General features: G+C 26.3%; 10 protein-coding genes across 10 annotated transcripts; 6 read left to right on the plus strand and 4 right to left on the minus strand.

The window, feature by feature from the left end:
- Nucleotides 1-261: 261 nt before the first annotated feature.
- Nucleotides 262-734, plus strand: PNEG_02674 (hypothetical protein; the record flags this gene model as incomplete). Its single annotated transcript, XM_007876506.1, has 3 exons — nt 262-401; nt 445-554; nt 595-734. The coding sequence occupies 3 exons, from the start codon at nt 262-264 to the stop codon at nt 732-734; spliced, it is 390 nt and encodes a 129-aa protein (XP_007874697.1).
- Nucleotides 463-1,764, minus strand: PNEG_02675 (hypothetical protein). The gene is made up of 3 exons (XM_007876507.1): nt 1,146-1,764; nt 1,035-1,100; nt 463-989 (listed from the first exon to the last, which is right to left on the minus strand). Exons 1-3 carry the CDS (start codon nt 1,710-1,712, stop codon nt 807-809), a joined length of 816 nt encoding a protein of 271 aa, XP_007874698.1. The 5' UTR covers nt 1,713-1,764; the 3' UTR covers nt 463-806.
- A 318-nt stretch (nt 1,765-2,082) lies between these two features.
- PNEG_02676 (hypothetical protein) lies at nt 2,083-3,428 on the plus strand. The gene is made up of 2 exons (XM_007876508.1): nt 2,083-2,298; nt 2,342-3,428. Exons 1-2 carry the CDS (start codon nt 2,157-2,159, stop codon nt 3,193-3,195), a joined length of 996 nt encoding a protein of 331 aa, XP_007874699.1. The 5' UTR covers nt 2,083-2,156; the 3' UTR covers nt 3,196-3,428.
- PNEG_02677 (hypothetical protein) lies at nt 3,235-5,535 on the minus strand (the record flags this gene model as incomplete). Its single annotated transcript, XM_007876509.1, has 13 exons — nt 3,235-3,289; nt 3,313-3,442; nt 3,491-3,727; nt 3,771-3,832; nt 3,876-4,179; nt 4,225-4,337; nt 4,382-4,722; nt 4,762-4,874; nt 4,927-4,972; nt 5,014-5,121; nt 5,166-5,246; nt 5,287-5,409; nt 5,461-5,535. 13 exons carry the CDS (start codon nt 5,533-5,535, stop codon nt 3,235-3,237), a joined length of 1,788 nt encoding a protein of 595 aa, XP_007874700.1.
- Nucleotides 5,536-5,703: 168 nt separating this feature from the next.
- Nucleotides 5,704-7,135, plus strand: PNEG_02678 (hypothetical protein; the record flags this gene model as incomplete). The annotated part of the gene is made up of 5 exons (XM_007876510.1): nt 5,704-5,840; nt 5,887-5,935; nt 5,978-6,019; nt 6,068-6,863; nt 6,906-7,135. The coding sequence occupies exons 1-5, from the start codon at nt 5,752-5,754 to the stop codon at nt 7,133-7,135; spliced, it is 1,206 nt and encodes a 401-aa protein (XP_007874701.1). The 5' UTR covers nt 5,704-5,751.
- Nucleotides 7,136-7,445: 310 nt separating this feature from the next.
- On the plus strand, nt 7,446-11,269 carry PNEG_02679 (hypothetical protein; the record flags this gene model as incomplete). The annotated part of the gene is made up of 9 exons (XM_007876511.1): nt 7,446-7,529; nt 7,573-7,656; nt 7,700-8,395; nt 8,446-8,975; nt 9,022-9,247; nt 9,294-9,611; nt 9,657-10,004; nt 10,047-10,386; nt 10,431-11,269. 9 exons carry the CDS (start codon nt 7,446-7,448, stop codon nt 11,267-11,269), a joined length of 3,465 nt encoding a protein of 1,154 aa, XP_007874702.1.
- A 480-nt stretch (nt 11,270-11,749) lies between these two features.
- Nucleotides 11,750-12,332, plus strand: PNEG_02680 (ribosomal protein L28; the record flags this gene model as incomplete). Its single annotated transcript, XM_007876512.1, has 1 exon — nt 11,750-12,332. Exon 1 carries the CDS (start codon nt 11,778-11,780, stop codon nt 12,330-12,332), a length of 555 nt encoding a protein of 184 aa, XP_007874703.1. The 5' UTR covers nt 11,750-11,777.
- A 70-nt stretch (nt 12,333-12,402) lies between these two features.
- PNEG_02681 (hypothetical protein) lies at nt 12,403-14,715 on the minus strand (the record flags this gene model as incomplete). The annotated part of the gene is made up of 6 exons (XM_007876513.1): nt 14,392-14,715; nt 13,767-14,345; nt 13,475-13,720; nt 12,941-13,428; nt 12,711-12,897; nt 12,403-12,665 (listed from the first exon to the last, which is right to left on the minus strand). Exons 1-6 carry the CDS (start codon nt 14,669-14,671, stop codon nt 12,403-12,405), a joined length of 2,043 nt encoding a protein of 680 aa, XP_007874704.1. The 5' UTR covers nt 14,672-14,715.
- A 54-nt stretch (nt 14,716-14,769) lies between these two features.
- On the plus strand, nt 14,770-16,210 carry PNEG_02682 (hypothetical protein; the record flags this gene model as incomplete). The annotated part of the gene is made up of 5 exons (XM_007876514.1): nt 14,770-14,912; nt 14,961-15,011; nt 15,061-15,522; nt 15,573-15,690; nt 15,737-16,210. The coding sequence occupies exons 3-5, from the start codon at nt 15,299-15,301 to the stop codon at nt 16,208-16,210; spliced, it is 816 nt and encodes a 271-aa protein (XP_007874705.1). The 5' UTR covers nt 14,770-14,912; nt 14,961-15,011; nt 15,061-15,298.
- A 103-nt stretch (nt 16,211-16,313) lies between these two features.
- PNEG_02683 (hypothetical protein) lies at nt 16,314-19,514 on the minus strand (the record flags this gene model as incomplete). The annotated part of the gene is made up of 5 exons (XM_007876515.1): nt 16,314-17,662; nt 17,708-17,802; nt 17,846-18,304; nt 18,346-18,923; nt 18,969-19,514. The coding sequence occupies 5 exons, from the start codon at nt 19,512-19,514 to the stop codon at nt 16,314-16,316; spliced, it is 3,027 nt and encodes a 1,008-aa protein (XP_007874706.1).
- Nucleotides 19,515-19,573: the final 59 nt, after the last annotated feature.

Raw genomic sequence — 19,573 nt, forward strand, 5'->3', positions numbered from 1 at the left:
TACGCATATACTACGCATATATAAGGCATATACAGCACATATATAGCAGATTAATAAAATTGTAATAAATAAAATAAACTTGAAATCAAAGATTCTCCCTTTTATAGTTTTTAATTTGAATAAGAATCTTTTAAAATATGTATTTTAAAACTATTCTATATAAATCATCTTTTTAAATATGTAGATTAAGTATTCGAAAGCATATATTACGCATATATGACGCATATATCCCGGTTTATGCTGTAAAATCAGTCTTTAACTATGGCAAAACGACATACTAAAGCAGCTGAGAAACTTGCTCGTATTCTCATGGGTCCTGGTGCTTTTAAACTTCCATCAGATATTCATGGCTTAACCTTATTTATGGCTTTTAAAAATAAAGATGGGCATATGGGACCCAGGCAATTTATATTTATATTTTTTTTATATTAATAGATATAATAGAAAATTTTGGAAGGATTATCTGCCAAGTATTCAGTTTCATAATCCATATTTGCATATTCAAGTTTGTCGGAGTCATAAGGAAAAAGAAGCAAAGTTAAAGATCCACCAGAGTAGGTTTAGGTATATATGATTATCATCTTAAATATGCAGAATCGGGTGACATAGAGCTTGATATGAAGCATAAACATGCGTTAGATATCTGTCGAGAGTTTATAGAGAAAACAAAAGCAGTAGCAGTAGGAAAAGAAGAAATGAATGAATTTATAGAAAAGAGCAATTTGAAAGGTTGAGATAGACAATTAATGAAAAAAACGAAAAATAGATAAGATTTGTGTATATTTTTGAAAAGAAAAGATATTTAATTAAGAGTGGGAAAATAATTGATTCCAGGCAGCAACAGAGCCAAGAACAAATACAATAAGACAAATGTCACGTATGCATGTTTTGTAAACCAAATAGAAACGAGAAAGGATAGCTAAATATGATTTTATAGAAGGTGAAAGATAAGGATCTAAAAAAAACCAATTAGGAGGATGAGAATAAGTCTATAATGTTAATAATATGAAAGATTGGAGAAATAATAGATGTACCGTTTGAAGTAGAAGCCAAATAGAATGTAAAATCCATTGAATCATCATAAAATAATAAAAAACTGGCTAAAAGTAATGTTTAATAAAACATTAGAAAAAAAACAAACATACTTGTTCCATAGAATAGGTAAGACGATCCTGAATCGTGCCTAAAAACTTTGTATGTCCCAATACAACTTTAAGTAAAAGCGCCATAGTTGAAACAAAATGAATCCATTGTCTCCATTTTTCACTAGCATTTAATGTAATAGGATATGTCAAGGAATTTGGTTCATTAGATTGTGTCGAATTAGTTCCATTAAAAAAGATATCCCTTAAAAAAGAAATAGAAGTAGATAAAATTTTATCCTGATAGTTTTCAAATAAATTATCTTTTTCATCAAAAAAATGTAATGATTCATGCTCATTTGGTCCAAAAGATGAATTATCTCTAGAATATGTCGATTTTTTCTGGTCACTTAATGTTTCAAATGCAAAAGAATTTGTTTCCTTAGATTCTTTTATTTTAGATGATATTTCATTAGAACTAAATGATTTTTTCTGATCAAAAGATGAATCTGAATACAAAACTCTAGCAATCTTTGATAAACGTTCTGTTTCATGCCCTAAAATCCTTTCTTTTCTAGCTTTACGGCGCAAACGTGCTTTTTCATTTTCATTAAGCACATCATTCTCCATCAAGAAAAAAATAAGATAAAAATAAGTCTTAAGTAAAAAAATCTTTATAAGAACTATTTATTTGATGTAAACAATCTTTTAAATGGTTATTTTATGTTTTTTATTAAAAAATACAGTGGATTAAACGTTCGAAAATTTGAAATTAAATAAAATTAAAAAAAGCTGTAGAATAGCCATTTAAAAGATTGTTTGTAATAAAAAACAAATAGAAATTAATTATATTAGTGGGTTACCTTTTTTTCGCTTTTTAAAAATGTTAAAAAATAGATATTTTTTACTATTTTTAAAGATAATCTATTAATTATATTAAAATCAAGAAAATAGACATTTTTCTTAAGAATATTTGTTATTTTATTAACGAAACAAGGGCTTAAGTTCCTGTTTCATTTTTTACTTTTTTATTTTGAGATTTATCAAAAGATATTATATATATTTAGAAAAGAAATGGAAATTTGGGGATCAGGTTGTAATATTTTTGGTCAATTAGCAAAACATGAACAACCTTATTTATTTGAATTAAAACTGATTCAGCAAGTTGATAAAGGAAATATTGATATTATATTTAATGGGTGGTCTGAAATATTATGTATATTAACTTTTTTTTATAATTTAAAAAATTTAATGTTTAGATTCTATTAATGGATGTTTAAAACTATTGGGTTTTAGAGCGGACGATATAGATATTTATTTCCCAGATTCTATTCTTTGTGTGTTTGGAACAATTGAGATTTCAGGGATTGTTGACTCTGAATTTAATTTAAGAGATTTAAAAGGAAATATTTTACAAAAGGGTATTGGAATTGTAGTGGAGGCAGGAAATGGACAATTTGTAGGGACAGATTATAGTTATAAGAATCTGATATTTTTTGATACCAAAGATAGAAGATTTGATATTTGTAATATTTTTCCTTTGAAGTTAAAAGATGAAAATTCTAAAATTCTTCAAATATCAGCAGGTGCATCTCATTTTGCTTTATTATTATCAGATGGAGAAGTTTATACATGGGGAGACAATATATATGGGCAATTAGGGAGGGAGACTAGTGATGATCTTGAATCTAATATAATTCCTACTATCGTAAGCGCCTTACAAGGTCTTAAAATTCAAAAAATTGCAGCAGGAGGTTGGATGACAGGTGCACAAAGTGCAGATAATGACTTATATATTTGTGGCTGGCTAAAACTAGGAAAAATAGTTAACACTTCTGACAATAAATCAGAATTTAATTTAGTGGACTTAGGGGAAAATGTTGATATATTGGATTTTGGAATAGGATCTGAACATATCGTTGTATTAACAACGAATGGTATATATTCACTAGGAAAAGAAGGGGAAAATTGTTTATCATATTCAAATCTAATATGGATTCAAATCCCACAATTTTCTAATAAAAAGATAACACATGTTTTTTGTAGTCAATGGAATACCTTATTGATAGCGCATGATGAATCTACGATTGAAAAAGATAATCTTCAAAGTTGACAACGTTCTGCATCTAAAACTGTTATACGAATAACTGATTTAAGGAAAACCCGTTCTTTTATTTCCTTGTAAGGAATAATATATTCTGTATTTTCTATTAAATTTAAATCAAATGACCCATAGCCTTCTTTAATAATAGCCATAACTTTTTTTGGAGAAAGTTCGTGAGATTTGTATTTTTTTAAAAGGTTTTCATAATATTCAGAAATTAAAAGAATAGTTTTAGCTGAAGCCGCATTCACTTTATCTAATAAAATAATTAAAATTTTATCTAAATAATTTTTATATTTCTTACAAATTTTTATAAAATTTCTAATGATATCTCCATTTTGGACTAATTTATATATTAGATCTTCAAAATCTTTGAATTCTAAAAGGAAATTTTCTCCTCGTGTTATACACAAAGAAATGAAATTAAATGAAATCAAAACTAACTCTTCAATATGAGAATTTTGTTTAAGAATTTCCGAATTTGCTAATAGAAACATAATAAAATGCATAAAAAATTTCCAAACCTCTTGCCAATGATATTCTATTAAGAATAAGATTTAAATATTAGGAATAAAAATATCAACCTAGTCTGCATTTTCTTTTTTCAAGTGAACTGATAATATTTAATAATATTCGAATTTGAAGACTTTCATAAATTAGATAATAATTTAAAAATTAAGGCAATTCACATGTATTTCTCTATATCTAAATTCCTTTTTAAATTGTGATCTAAACTTGAAATTAGAGCGTCAAAAATTGCTAATAAAAGTATTCTTTTGGTTTTTATCAATGGGAGAAAAGGATGTTTTTGTCGACATAAATAAACAATAGAACTATTAGCATCATTTACAAGTGAGTCGAAACATCCATCGTCATCAATTAGAATATGAATAATCAGAAGTGCAAGTCGCGCATAATAACTAGCTCTTAAAGATTGAGATTGATATTCTAATAAATATGAAGTAAATGAAATAAATTGCGAAAACGGCGACTCTTCATATCATTAATTAGAACTAATATAGAAATAATTTATTATACCTGTTTCTGAATTATTTGTCGGAGATTTGAAAGTAATAAATATATAACAAAATGCCTTATTTACATTTATGAAATCATATATAGGCAGCAATATAGCAGCTTTGCAACTCGGCCTTCTATATATTAAACAAGATAAACTTATTTAATTGATAGTTACAGTTTAGAAAACCCATTTTCCGAAAGAATAATAGTAGTATCTAATGATGCTGATTTATGATTATTTGAGGTAAAGAATATATCGTTGAAATATGTTAGTAAATTTGTAATATTCCAGATATTATCTGATTCATTGTTTTGTAGATATATATATTCGTTTTTACATTCAATACAAATTCTTGAAATAATATCAATGATTAGTTGCATAGCATTGTTATCAACAAAATCGCTTAGCCGTGTTTGATAAAGATTTTGAGATTCAAATTTTTTGTTATTAGCTAAAACCCCAAGAAAAAGAAATGCCAAAAAAGCTGTTGAAAAAGTACTAGGATCAGTAATATACTAAAATTGTTTATAACATAATTAAAACAATATATATACCTTTATAATTGAAGGAAAAAAATCCCTATACTGGAAATATGATATAATATTCGAGTTAAATCCATGACATACAGTACATAAAGAAAGGCTCAATGCTTTCGTTCTAAGTATAACTATTTTAAAATATTATTTATAATAAATATATCATTTTATTAAATATTTTACCACTTGTCTCTTTTTGAATCAATGTTTCTAAAGATATAACAAAATCCTAACTATAATAAATAAAAACATTACATATAATTATATTACCATAAAAATTTTGTCAATATTATCAAGACCTGAAATTATATGAACAACGTCCGATGTGAAATTATTGTATTTCTTCTGAAGAATTATACGTAAAAATACTTTAAGAGTCTACTTCCTGTTATTATTCAAATTTTCTTTTCATTCTTAATTACATCAAGCGCATTTTCTATTCTTAATGGATCCATATCTTTCATAATTAAAACTCCCTTTTTAAATAAATTTCTTATATTATTCTACAAAATTAGACTTCCTAAAAAACTTCCTACAATAAACCTGTAATTTAAGAAGATCATCTGGTGATAATTCTTCAAGAATAGACTCTAATTCTCTCAAATCACTCCTTAAAATATATAGATCTTTAAAAAATTGATCTTCTAATATTTCATCACTTGTTTTCTATCAATCTTATCAGACTTTTTTCTCATTTATTTATTAAATATATTTTACATTAAATATCCTCTCATATTGGGCCAAAATTTTCGGCTGAAAATTTCTTTTAATAAGCTTATCCTTATTGTTCATATAAATATATGGTTTTGGTGCTAATTTCTCTGTATTTTATTCATTTTTTGCTTTTATATATATATAAAATTTTCAATATCCTTGTTGCTATAGTTACTGTCACGTGAATTTGATTTCAAAACAAGATTAGATAAGAACAGGTCGATCACTAAGAATTATAAAAAGTTGTTTATTTACCAGAAGATCCTGTAAAACATCTTTAGATCATCTATTTTGATGATAGTAAAAGTAAAACTTGATGATGAAAATGTAAAATCACGGCAGATTATTTCAAAAATAATTGATATTATTGAAAAATCAAAAAAGTATTTTTTTCTTAAAAAAGAAAGGAAATTAGTGATATTTGAGTAGATCTGTTGTTATTACTGGATCAGGTATATCGTATGACAAGAAGATTTCGGTATTTTTTTTTTTTTGGAGGGTTTTATGATAATTTTTGAAGGGATTTTCTTCTTCAGATGGACTTTATAAATTTGTTGAAAAGGTCGAGAGAAAAATGAGAATTTTATAATGAATTCTGAATATTTTTAAGCGTTGCCCGAATGTTGTGATAAAAGCTAAGGATTTACTTGATTCTTTAATGTTTCGTGATGAAGTTTCTACATCAATATTTTATTCATTTATGGCTGAATTACGTACACTTATTTTATCCGCTAAACCAATGAATACATATAAATTTATCAAGATTTTGAGGGATAGATCTTCTGTTTTAAGATGTTATACTGAAAACATTGATGGTTTAGGGTTACAAGAAGAATTATGTTTAAAAACAGATGAAGTAAAAAAGAATAATATGACAGAGTCTAATGAGGATGTTAATAAACTAAAATGTATGATTTGTGGTATAAAATGTGATTATAGTGTAGAAAGAATTGAACTTTTGAGAAATGGTCCGGTACCAGATAGGTTTGTATATGTAAATGATGAAAAGATAGAGGAGAAAAGAGGGGCTTTAAAAATAGGTTTTTTGCGGCCAGGAATTGTATTATATGGTAATACACATCCTATTCAGGATTTTCTAGCTGAATTGAGGACTTCCGATGTCAAAAAATGGCCTGATCTTCTGCTAATTATTGGAATATCTCTTAAAATTATAGCTATTAATTCTTTGATTAAAGATATTTCAAAAATTGTGCATTCAAATGGAGGGAAAGTCATTTTTGTCAATCGTACTGAACCATGTAATAATGAATGGAAAGGAATTATTGACTGGTATGTTGAAGCTGATTCTGATGAATGGATTGAGGAGCTTAAGGGAAAAAAACTGCCTATGTTTATGTATCAATCTAAACCTTCCGCATTTCCTATTAAGAAAAAAAAACGTTCAAGTAATTTTTCTTTTTAATATATATATAACTTATTTTATTTAGGAAAAAATGGAAGAAATACACAAATATTATCTGATGTTTCTAAAGTTGTTTCTCCTGCAATATCTTTATTTAAAAAATCTTATATTAATTATATAAGAAGTTCTCAGAAAAAAAAGGCATCCAATGCACCCAGAATCAATTTTTCTGTTCCTCCACCTAAGATGGCTCCTTTAGTTGTCACAAAAAACAAAATTCATGTAGTTTGTGGAAATTCAAAAGTAAAAGGTTAAATAGTTTCATTTTTAAATTATACCTAATCAAACAAAAAACTTTAAAATGGCATTTTCTTGAATTATTTACATAAACCATAGCATTATGATTTTTAATATGTATAAAAATTCATTTTGTATAAGTTTTATTCCTAGTAAAATTGTATAAATATATTTATGTATTTTAAAAAATTATTTTCTAGAAAAAAGATCTTTATAGATCTTTCTATATTTAAGGTATTTCTAAGAAAAAAAATTTGATTCTTTAAATATATAAAAATTATTAGACGATATTAGTCAATCTTGAGTTTATCTTTTTAAAAATTTTTAAATGATTAATAAAAATGTATTATTTGAAGAGAAAATATCTAGAATTCGTTCACAAAATGGCTCTAAAAATAGACATCAGAAACTGGTTTTTATATTTTTTTTATTATTTTTAATTTTAATGTTTACAGATTGCAAATTTACTGCTTGCAATAGAAGATACATTACGCAATGAAAATTCTCAAGGAAATATTACAGCGTATTTTGTATCTCTTGTGAGATACACATTGTCTTTTTTATTTTTTTTTGACTGTTTAGCTGGTACTTTTAGAACAAACTTTACCAAATACGAATAATAGTGAACTTGTTTATTCAATATTTTATCTCCTTGACTTAGTAATTCCTTTTATAAGCAAACCTTTGATTCGTTCTAAATATGCTCAAATATCATCTCTCTTGAGTTCTGCTTTAAGATATTCTGGAATTAGTACGTCTACTTTACGTTTTATTATTAGTTGTATACAAAATATTTTAATTGTTCAAGAAAACTCTACATGGACAAGTCCTAACAATAATATAAAATCGATATTTAGTTGTTTATTAATATTGGGTTTGGATTCTAGGCCTAAAATTAGGAAAAGAGCTCGGGAAGCAATAAGTAAAATCTTAACTCATCCACCTCTAAGTCCATTAATAATACATCCTATTCTTGAATTTTCATTAAGAGAAACATTTAATATTTTAAAAAAAAGTATTTTAGAATTAAAAGAGGGCGTAGAATGCAAAAATAAAAAGAAAATTAATTATTCAAAAGCAATTTATAGTTTTCAGCTTTTGAAAACTATTGTAGATGCAGGTGGATGTCCAGCATCGAAAAATGAACAGCTTTGTTGTGTTTTAACGGAAATTTTGGAAACTAAGAATGTTTATTTGATTATGATAGCCTTTGATATATTTCTCGTTATATTTAAAAAATGTAGTTTTACACCTGAGAAATTACGTGGTATTTTGGAGGTAAATATTATTATGAATATATAGGGGAATTTATATCTTGATTAAAATAGTTAATGTTAAGAAAAAGGCCTTCTGAAAAAGATGTTATATTGTTGCCTTTATGGTTTTTTGTCTTAGCTGCTGGACTTGAATCCTATTATCAATTCGAGCCATATGCTACATTCAAACTTCTTCCTCAATTGTTTATGGATATATTTCCTTTTCTTAGGTCTGATTCTTTTGAAATTAGGATTTCTTGTAGTGAAATTTTAGTAAAATTAATTGCAAGCTGTATTCCTAACGACATCGGACAAGATAATGAAATAGTAGTCGAATTAACTAAGATAACGATGCAAGGATTTACATTAAATTATCGAGTAGCATGGAAAGAAATATTTAAAATATTAATAGCTTTTTTTCAACATCTTCCTTTTTATATAGATCCTTATTTTATGGAAGCCATAAAATTAATAGGTGATATGCGTGCAAGGGATGAATTTAATGAAAAAATAGAAGCAGATAAAGTTATTGGTTTTGCTGTTAAAGCAATTGGTCCGAAAGCTATTTTGGAAATTTTACCATTAAATCTTGATGAAGAAAGGTTAAAATATATATTATTTATAGATATTAACTAATATTTTTTTCAGTAAGAAAGTTCCTAAAAGAGAATGGATGTTAGCAGTATTGCGGTCCAGTATTTATAATACGGAATTGCAACATTTTATATCAGAATTTATTCCGCTTTCTGAAAAATTATATCAGAAATTATTAGAAAATAATGATTCTGAAGGAGACAAGAATTTCAAAATTTATATTGAGCAAATCTGGTCCCTTTTCCCTAGTTATTGTAATTTTCCTTTAGATCTCGAAATAGTATAATCCATTAAAATTGAATATATTATTTTTTGACTTTATTAAGGCATTTGATCAAGACTTTGTCCAGTTATTGTTAGCAGTATTTTCCAATCAGGCGGATCTTAGATCAATAATTTGTCAAGGATTACAAATACTTATTAATAAGAATAAAGACTTAATTGACAATGATTATTTTGATCAAGAACTTAAATGCAAATTTCCCATTACAAAATTAGATGCTGAAAGAAATTTAGCTCATTTACAAAAATTTATATCTGATATACTTTCTACACTTTTTAACGTTTATAGTCAAACACAATCTCAGTTTAGAGAACATATATTACTATGTATAAAATCATGGTTATCTATTACAAATAAAGAGGTTTTATATAATATTCTATAATTAACTATATTAAACGTTGTTTAGGAGATTAGAAATATTTTTAATAGAATTATTGAATTATTATCGCAAACTTTAAAGGAAAATTCTTTACCAAATTCTAATAAAGACCTAGCTTCTATGTCATATACAATGTTAGATCTTTTAGCTGTTATGATTGTTTATCTTCCGGATGATACAAGCTTACAACTTTATAATATAATTAACTCTCAAATTTCAAATGAAACAGATCATATTCTTCAAAAAAAGGCGTATAACTTATTTTCTAAAATGACTGAAAATTTATCTATTAAAGTATTTTTGGAAAATAATATAGAGGAATTACAAAAATTATTTCTTGAGAGCGCAACAAAAGCAGAAAGTTCTGTAAAAAAGGTGATATTATTTCGAAATACTATATTCTATTAAACTGTTTAGTATCGTTTCTATGCATTATATCATATAATAAATATGCTTCCACCTAAGGATTTGCATTTTATATCATCGATATTACCAGAAGTAATAATGGGAACAAAAGAAACAAATAAAAAGGCCAGAACTATGGCATACAATCTTTTGATTTTGATGGGAAATAGAGTATTAAAGGAATGTACTATTGAAAATAATGAAGTATTGGAGATGAATGATAATGTATCTGATATTAAAGCTAATATCGAGGGGTTTTTTACTATGGTTTCAAGTGGATTGCTTGGAAATTCTCCATATATGATTAGTGCGACTATTGTGTCAATTACTAGACTTTTATATGAATTTAAAGGTACTTTCTTTTGATTTGTTTCGAGTATTGATGTATAATATAAGATGTATTAAATTTGAATTTTATTTCCAGGTTGTTAGATACTGTATATATGTTTATTACTTCAAATAATCATGAGATTGCAAAATCTGCTTTGGGATTTGTTAAAATGACTATCATATCTCTTCCCGCAATTATTATAGAAGAACGTTTATCCATGTTGGTATCTAATCTTATGGTTTGGGTTCATGAGCATAAAGTTCATTTTAAAGTGAAAGTTAAGAATATTATAGAAAGAATGATAAGACGTTATGGATATGAAACTATTGAGAAAGAAGTTCCAAATGAAGATAAAAAGTTGATTATAAATATAAAAAAAACGAAAGAACGTCATAAAAGAAAGAAAATAGCTGCAGAAAATATATCTAGGAATCCTATGTTAAATAATAAGCATAACAATTTTAACCATAAGTATGAAACATATAAAAACGAGGACACTGATTCTGATATTTCTTTTCTCATTAATAATTCTGATTCTAAAAACAAAGAAATCTCTAAAAAAGAAACACTTATTAAAAAGGTTGATGATGAATTAATTGATCTCTTGGATAAAAATTCCTTAATTAATATTATAAATATGAATTCTAAAGATCAGAAAAAGACGGAAAAAAAGAAGCCTATATCTATGCAATTTAAAGTTGATAACAATGGAAAAATTATTATTGAAGATCTTGATAAAAATCTTCAAAAACAATCTAATAAAATACAATCCAAAAGGAAAAAAGAAAGTGATGATGATAGTACAGACACAGGGAATATTGTAAAAAAAAAATCATTTTTAAATAAACAAAAAGCAAAAAGTACTCGAAATTCTAAACGTGTTAAACGAAAATTTATTAAATAACATATTTATATATAAAATTGTATTATATCTCTAATATTATAACTTTTATACTTTATATATGACTATTATAACTATCTAAATGTAAACTCTATGGTTTGTCACAACCGTAATCGTCCAGGGACTAATTACGCAATGAAATGGAATATAGAGTCTGAAATGTCTAGTAAAATGAGCATCAACCTATTTATCCTTAATTCATTAATTGAAACAATGCATTATAATTAACCTCTTCCGAAGGAGCATCTTAATTTTATCATAGACTTTTCTTTTTTTTTGGCTTGTCGTCAAATACACAATTAAAATATAAATTTTATCTTAATATATAATTAAAATAAAATCAAATATTGTGTATTATTTTTATACGAAAGACCTTCTAAAGATTTGGATATCTTTTTAAAAAAATATTCAAATTTTAAAAGTTTCAAGCCGGTTAATAAAAAAGTTTTTCGACTGTCGAGTTTTATAATATATAAAATGATGAAAAAGAGAGTTTAAAAATTATACAGATATGTTTCGTATTAGATGTTTCCTGAAGCAAGAATTAAGATATTTGATATTAAAAACGATAGACCGTAAAATTTCAAGTTCAATATATGTAAAGTTTCCAGTTAAAGAAATAATTAAGCAAAAACAAGTTAAATATGAAGATATTTGTCGAAAAGAAATATTATATTTGCCACATAATCCTAAAGAAGTGGGAAATGTTGTTAAAAAGTCATTTTTTAAACGTGCAGATAAAGGTCTTTATGCCAATCGTTGTATTCAATTTGGTAATAATGTTCCAAAATCAAAACATAAAACCCGAAGGAAATGGCTTCCAAATATTCAGAAAAAGTTAATTTATAGTAAAGCATTAGATAAACTTGTTCAATTAAAAGTTTCAACCCGTGCACTTCGAACAATTGCAAAAGTAGGTGGATTAGATGAATATCTGACAGGAAATAAATCTGCAAGATTAAAAGAATTAGGTATGCGTGGCTGGGAACTTCGAGAGATGGTATTGAAAGCACGAAAGAATAAAGAAACTTCTGTAGATGATTCGAAAGATAAAAAATCCTCATGATTTTTATAGTTTGTTAAAATTGCATATTTATTAATGTGTATTAATAAATATGCAATTCTATGTTGAATTGTTATATATAAAATGTTGTGTTTAAAAGATTTGAAGAAAGGCGTGATTTTAATGAAGGAAAAACCATAATAGGTATTGTGCAGTAGAAAGTTTCACACTCCAAAGAAGATGACGCAAAATAATGTGTTTCTCTATAATCTCTATAATTCTCCTTGAGTAACTTTTGAAGAGCTAAGGTTTTTGTAAGAGAATATTCCGCATGATTTAGCTGTTCAGAAGTTAACGGGATTGTTATTTCTAATCGTATTGTCCATAATAAGGAAACTAATATATTATTAAAATGTTACACAAATAGAAATATGTATTTACTTCCAGAAGTTTTGAAAGAAAATGGAGCTTTAGAAGGAATAAGTAGTTTAAATTGTATTCTAGAAGCACATAATGTAGTTTCTGAATAACTATCATATATTTTACGAGTTGTTTGAGAAATATTGGCCTTTGAACAGTGGGTGATTGATTCGTCAATTATTTCTGTTGTTTCCAGAAAAAATTTTACCTAAAATTTTTCAAGAATTAATAAAAATGTAAAATAAACATACATGATAACATGGTATTTTTGAGGATGAAAAATCGATAACTCCTATTATTGTTTCTCCTAGTTTATAAGATAGTTTCAAAATTGATATAATGCCAATTATATTTCCATTCTTATTAATATTGAATTTTTTATTTGAAAAATTATTATATGATGAATTGTTTTCAGTTATATCTTGTATTATATTTTTCATATCAACTAGAGGATTTATTTTTTCTTGAGCATCAGAAAAACATTCTTGTGTATTTTCTCCAATACTATTAGATAAAAGTAATTTTTTTAGAGATTCGTCAAGTAAATGTTCTGATAAATAACAAATAAAATCTTCCTTAGAATATTTATCGTACTCATATCCAAAATCTAAATCATTGGATTTCTCTTCTGTATTTGAGATATGATCATTTTCTGATAAATCATATGAAAATATTTCTGCTTCATCAGTTAAATATATTATAGGAGAAAAAAGATCATATATGATTTGATTCCCTGACTCTAGATAAAATATAAGTTTTAATAGGAATATTTTGCAATTTAATACCATCAATTTTATATAAAACTTCAAACGGAATATTTGATACTTTTAATGGTTGTATACTTTTTCCTGAACATTGCGTACCAATAGATAAATGATAATTTATTTTTATAGATTTACCCTCATAACTTGGTGGAAGTTGGGAAGGTAATTTAAAGTTATAACTATAACTGCGACTTTCTCCTGGTGCTAATTCAAGATCAATAAAAAGAATAGACGGTGGTGTAGATAGTATAGGAACATTTTTTAATTCTAGAATTCAAAATTAGAAAATATAACAGGTATTATTAAGAAAAACTTTTTATTTTTTTAAATTTGCCTAATGAACTCATTGGTTGGTTTTTTAATAAATTATTTAATCGATAATTTATATTTAAATTATTAATAAAGTGTGACTTCTGATTCACTTTAGAGTCAATTCTAACTAATTCGTCTTTAGTTGATTTTCTAGAATATTTATTTGTTATAAATTCTTCAAACTTTTCTACGTTAATAATTTTTTCGTTTAAAATAAAATATCCAATGATCTGAATATATCCTATCAAAAGCGTTTCTTTTAATTCATTCTCTGATGATCCCTCTGAAATTTTAACAGAATCTAGATTCAATTGGGAATTCATTTCTAAATCGTTTAAATTATGGCTTTTGATATTGAAATCATAAAAAACATCTATATTTTCTTGTTCCTCCTCCAATTCCACTTTTTTATCTGAAAAATCATTCTCTGAATTATCAAATATAGCTTCCTTATTATTTTCTATCTTATCTTTTTTTATTATTTTATCCTCTAGTTTTTTTTCCTCATTTTCTTTTTCTTTTTTGCCAAAACTTATATCTAACATATCTGATGATATTGAGCCCTCTATTTCCTCTTCATCTAATATATTTTATTGGTTTTTGTATTTGTATTTAGACATACAAACCATTAATATTTTCTTTTTCCAAAATATCCGTATTTCTCTCTAAAAACACTGTTTTTTTTTTGTTTTTTTTGAATAATAATAAATCTGACTGTCCTCTTACTGGATCCTCTGTTTTTTTTTGATAAAACTCTTCTTTTTGCGATTTATTTTGTTTTTTCCAGTTTTCTGTCGTCTCTTTTGTACCCACAATTTCATGTTTAAAAGTGATAATAAATGAAAGAAACTCTCCTGCAAAAATATAATCCTCTTTAGCACGAATATCTACTCGTATTTTAGACATTTTTATGGGAAAATTGGCCTAAAAAATAAAAAATTTCATTATTTTCTTAAAATATTGAAGTATAAATTAAATCTTATCGAGACGTCAAAAAAAAGTTAAGAAATTCTTAAGAAATTGAGGCCGAATATCAATGGATTTTAGAGGAATATGGGTTATTTTTCTATTTTTCTATTGTTTAAAAGTATTTTCAATGATTTTGAGAGAAAATCAGGAAAAAATAGAGCAAAAAACAGGATATACTGTAGGTTTTTGGAAGAAGATTATTAGTAAATAATTGAGTTTTTTTAAGAGTAATTGGGCAGTACTTGTTTCAACGTCTAGATTTTGGTATAATTATAGAGTATTTTTGTTTTTCTTTTCTTGTTTTATATGAGTAAAAAAGAGATTAGCACATGGCAAATACATTAGGAATGTATCGTACAATTAAACGACTTGGAATTCCCGATTCACAAATTATATTGATGTTATCAGATGATGTTGCATGTAATTCTCGTAATGTATTTCCTGGGAGTGTGTTTCATAACTCGGACCATGCTTTGGATCTATATGGAGATGATATTGAAGTGGATTATCGTGGTTATGAAGTAACAGTGGAAAATTTTATTAGATTATTAACAGGTATTATTGATGTTTGTGTATTTTTTGTTAAAAAGGAAAATGGAGGTTAATGGTTTAGGGAGAGTTCTTCCTGATACGCCTAGATCGAAACAACTTTTAACAGATGATCGATCGAATATTTTTGTATATATGACGGGACATGGAGGTGATAATTTTTTGAAATTTCAAGATTTTGAAGAAATTTGTTCTCATGATATTGCGAATGCATTTGGACAAATGTGGGAAAAGAGACGGTAGATTTTTTTTTATACGATAAATGTTTGTATATTGAATAAATAATTAGGTATCATGAAATTTTATTTATGATAGATACATGTCAAGCAAATACAATGTTTTCAAAGTTTTATTCTCCGAATATTCTTGCAATTGGATCTTCAGAATTAAATGAATCATCTTATTCGGTAAGTTTTAAAGATATATGTATATATTTGTTAAGAATATCTTTAGCACCATTCTGATAAAGATATTGGGGTATCTGTTATTGATAGATTTACTTATTATACTTTGGATTTTTTAGAAAAAGTGAATATTACTTCGAAATATACATTTAAGGATTTGTTTGATTCATATGATAAAGATCTTGTGCAATCTACACCTGGCATTAAAACTGACCTTTTTAGTCGAAAAATTGATAATGTTAAAATAATTGATTTTTTTGGAAATATAAGAAAGGTAGAAATTAGCCAGGAAGATCAAAAATTAAAATTAGGAGAATCATTAATTGATACAGCTAATCCATATAATTTTTTAGAGACTAAATCAAACTTTACTTCAGATTCAAACTTAAAAAAATCAAACATGTACTTTTCTGAATTGCAGAAAGCAACTCGTTTACAATCATCAAAAAGAGTAATAAAACTTAAAGTTATAGGCATTACAATTTTTTATATTAGCATTTTGATTTTAATATGTAAATTTTAATTTTTATTTTTATAATATTTTATACTTAGGATATATCCTATTTTATTATAAATATTTTTAGCGATTATTTCTATAAATTTATATGAATTCCTAGTATATAATGCTATTTTATTTTATCCTTAATTAGAGCTATCAATTGTGTAGAATATTTTTCCAAAAGTTCTTTATTTGGATTTTCAATTTCTATAGGTGACACTTGTTCTCGAAGATCATTTAATATTGATATAAGTTGATTTTGTAAATTGTAAAATAGCATGGATCTTTTTTGAGTATCTTTATTTTTTATAGCCTTAATATCATGATGGATTTCTTTCAGTTTATCTATAAGCAAATTTATTTCATTAGTTAATGTATCTTCGTCGTTAAATATTTGTATTTCTTTAGTATTATTAATATTAGTTTCATTTTTTTCATTAAAAACAATTGTTGAATCATTAGTGTCTTTATTATCAGAAAATTTTTTGGGTAAACATATGTCTTGCTTCTGAGAACAATATCTAATTGGACTTGAAGCACGACGCTTAGAATCTTCCATTTGATCGACTATTTTTTTGCTTAGTCTACTTATCCTTTTTGAGGTGGGAGAATCGCTATCACTTTTTGATAAGTCAAAATTTGAACGTGTTGGAGATACAGATTTCCATAATTTTTTTGATTGAATACATGATACATCTTTTGCTACAATAGGAGAAAAAGTACCAATAATACGCTTTGGAATTATTTTTCTGATCGGTGTTTTTAAATTTGTATAAATCCCATGTGTTGGTGCAAATTTTTGAATATCATCTATCGATAATTCCCAGATAGCGAGAACATCCATTCCACTAGAAACGAGTCTTGCTTTATTATTTAATTGACTAGATTCTATCCATGCTATCCCAGTAGCCCCGTCTGTATGTATATATTTCTTTGCTAAAAGAGAACATGTTAATAGATCATATATTCTTATGGCTTTATCATTCCCCAAAGCAGCAATAAATTTTTTCTCTAAAGTTGTTTTTTTCGTGTTATCTGTATCCAAAGATAATTTTACATTTGATATAGCAATATTGTCTAAAGATACCATTTCTTTAGGATCCTCAGAAGTCTTATACGTTCCAATAATTTGTCCTTGAGTGTCACACTGTAAAAGTTGACGATCTAGAGTTGATACAAAAAACCTAAGTGAATCCTCAGATATAAAAGTAAAATCTAATGCTGCAGAACGTAATGAAATTATTTTCTTTGTTAAATAGCGTAATTGAGTACTTCCAGATTCTTCATGTAGTTGTCTAATAACAATCGTACGATCTGCAGAACAAGAAATAAGCATTTGATAATTTTTATGAAAACGTGCTTTATTTATACATGAATTGTGATCATCAAGAGTTTGTTCTAAATCCCAATTATGAGAATTTTTGTCTCGAGACCATACTTGTATAGTTCTATCTCTACTAGAGCTGACCATTATATCTAAAATATTTTAAAAATTTAATAAATAACCACAGCAAGATGTACATTTTTCATTTATAACACCAGAATCAATATCTGTTATTTCTCCATCATGTGCCATTTGTCTCCATAATTCTTTTTGATCTCTAAGATTTATCGTTCTACTTATTTTAAAATAAGGAATAATAAATATGAAAGAATTACTTTATCATACCATAACAATCTCCAATTATTAGTTCTTCGTCATGATGGTTGTATTGGACAACTTTTAGTTCATTTTTTATAGTTTCCTCCGATATATTTTCGGGTTGTTCTATTGCAATATTTATAGTTAATATACATGCCTCATTTTCATCCCAAAAAGATACTGTTCCAGATATAGACCATGTCATTAATATAGCGTTGAGAAAATTTTTATGCAGATTTTTAACCCCCATCATTTTTGTTGAACTTCCTCCTATTATTTGGTTTTTAGATTCATCATTTGTGTCAATAATACAAATTGAATGATCACCATCAACTACCACCAAATTACCAGAATAGTCACATGCAATAGCCAATATTCCAGAATTTGGCTTTAAAGGTTTAAGTGATTTAACCATTTCTTTTTTAAATTCTTCCTGAAAATTGTTTTTATCTAGTAATTCATATATTTTATATGCTCTATTAAAAATTAGAAATAGAAGTACATAAATATGAAATACTCTATCTCCGAACGTTTTCCCGCAACCCATAACAGATTATCTATATTATTTATATCAATACAACTTATTTCATATCCTACATTAAAAATTCGTTTAACAGAACGATCCCCTTCAAAAACAATGCATATTTCTCCTTTACTAGAGCACAGTATTACAGATTCTTTTCCCAATGATCTAATAGACATAAAATCCTCATCTGACATTGTTCCTAAAATTATATTTTTCCCTTCTAAAACTGAAGTTTTTCCTATGTTTGATGTTTTAGAAACTTCTTCTTCTTCCCATTTCCACAATTTAACATGTCGTAATCCACACGTAACTATTGTAATTCCCATCCATGAAAGATCTCTAACAAGGCTTGTTACTCTATTGCTTGCAATTCGTTTTATAGTATTAGTCTTATCAATTATTAACCACACATTAATAGTTGCATCATGAAGAAACCCAACACTAGCAAGATATCTAGAATCTGATGAAAATGAAAGGCATTTTATACCAAACGTATGTCCTGAAATAGCAATAGGTAAAGATTCATCTGACGATATTGAATATATTAAAATTCGTGGTGACTTTCCTGACTAACAGAATTATTTTATATAGTCCAAACATACTCTTATCTTTACCTCTCCAACTGCAATATATTTCTTATCTTGACTAATTGTTGTACAAGATAATGCTTTAATTTTTTCTCTTACTTTATTTTGTGTTTCTAATTCCTCACGCATAATAGAACCACAATATTTGTCATAAAGAAGTCTAGATTGGCATCCTGACGATTCTTGATTTGAAAATGTATCAATACTATCGCGTAAAGGACTATTGCTTTTGCTTGACAAAAAAGGACTATTACCAGTAATAAATCCTCCGTCTGTCACAAGATTTTGGGGTATACAAAAAAAACGTTTATTTTCTACTGAACATTTGATATTATGAAGTACTGCCACTGCTCCTGCCGGATATAACACTAATGATGATGGTCGATGAATACTAAGGGATGTTGGTGATGTTGTACTGGATCCTGATGGAACAGAAACAAGAGATAAAGATACCCCTTCAACTGGCTGTGTAGATATCTTTCTGTTATCTTTAAAAAGCGATATACTGCGTGATATATCACTTGATTTTGAAGAAAAATTTGTTGCTGATAATGATTTATGTATCAGATCCATGTTTTTAATAACTGAAAAAGATTATATTAACTAATAATGACCTCTTCTAAGTGATTTTA

Source organism: Pneumocystis murina (genome assembly GCF_000349005.2).
Source record: "Pneumocystis murina B123 chromosome Unknown supercont1.7, whole genome shotgun sequence".
Taxonomy (NCBI): Eukaryota; Fungi; Ascomycota; class Pneumocystomycetes; order Pneumocystales; family Pneumocystaceae; genus Pneumocystis; species Pneumocystis murina.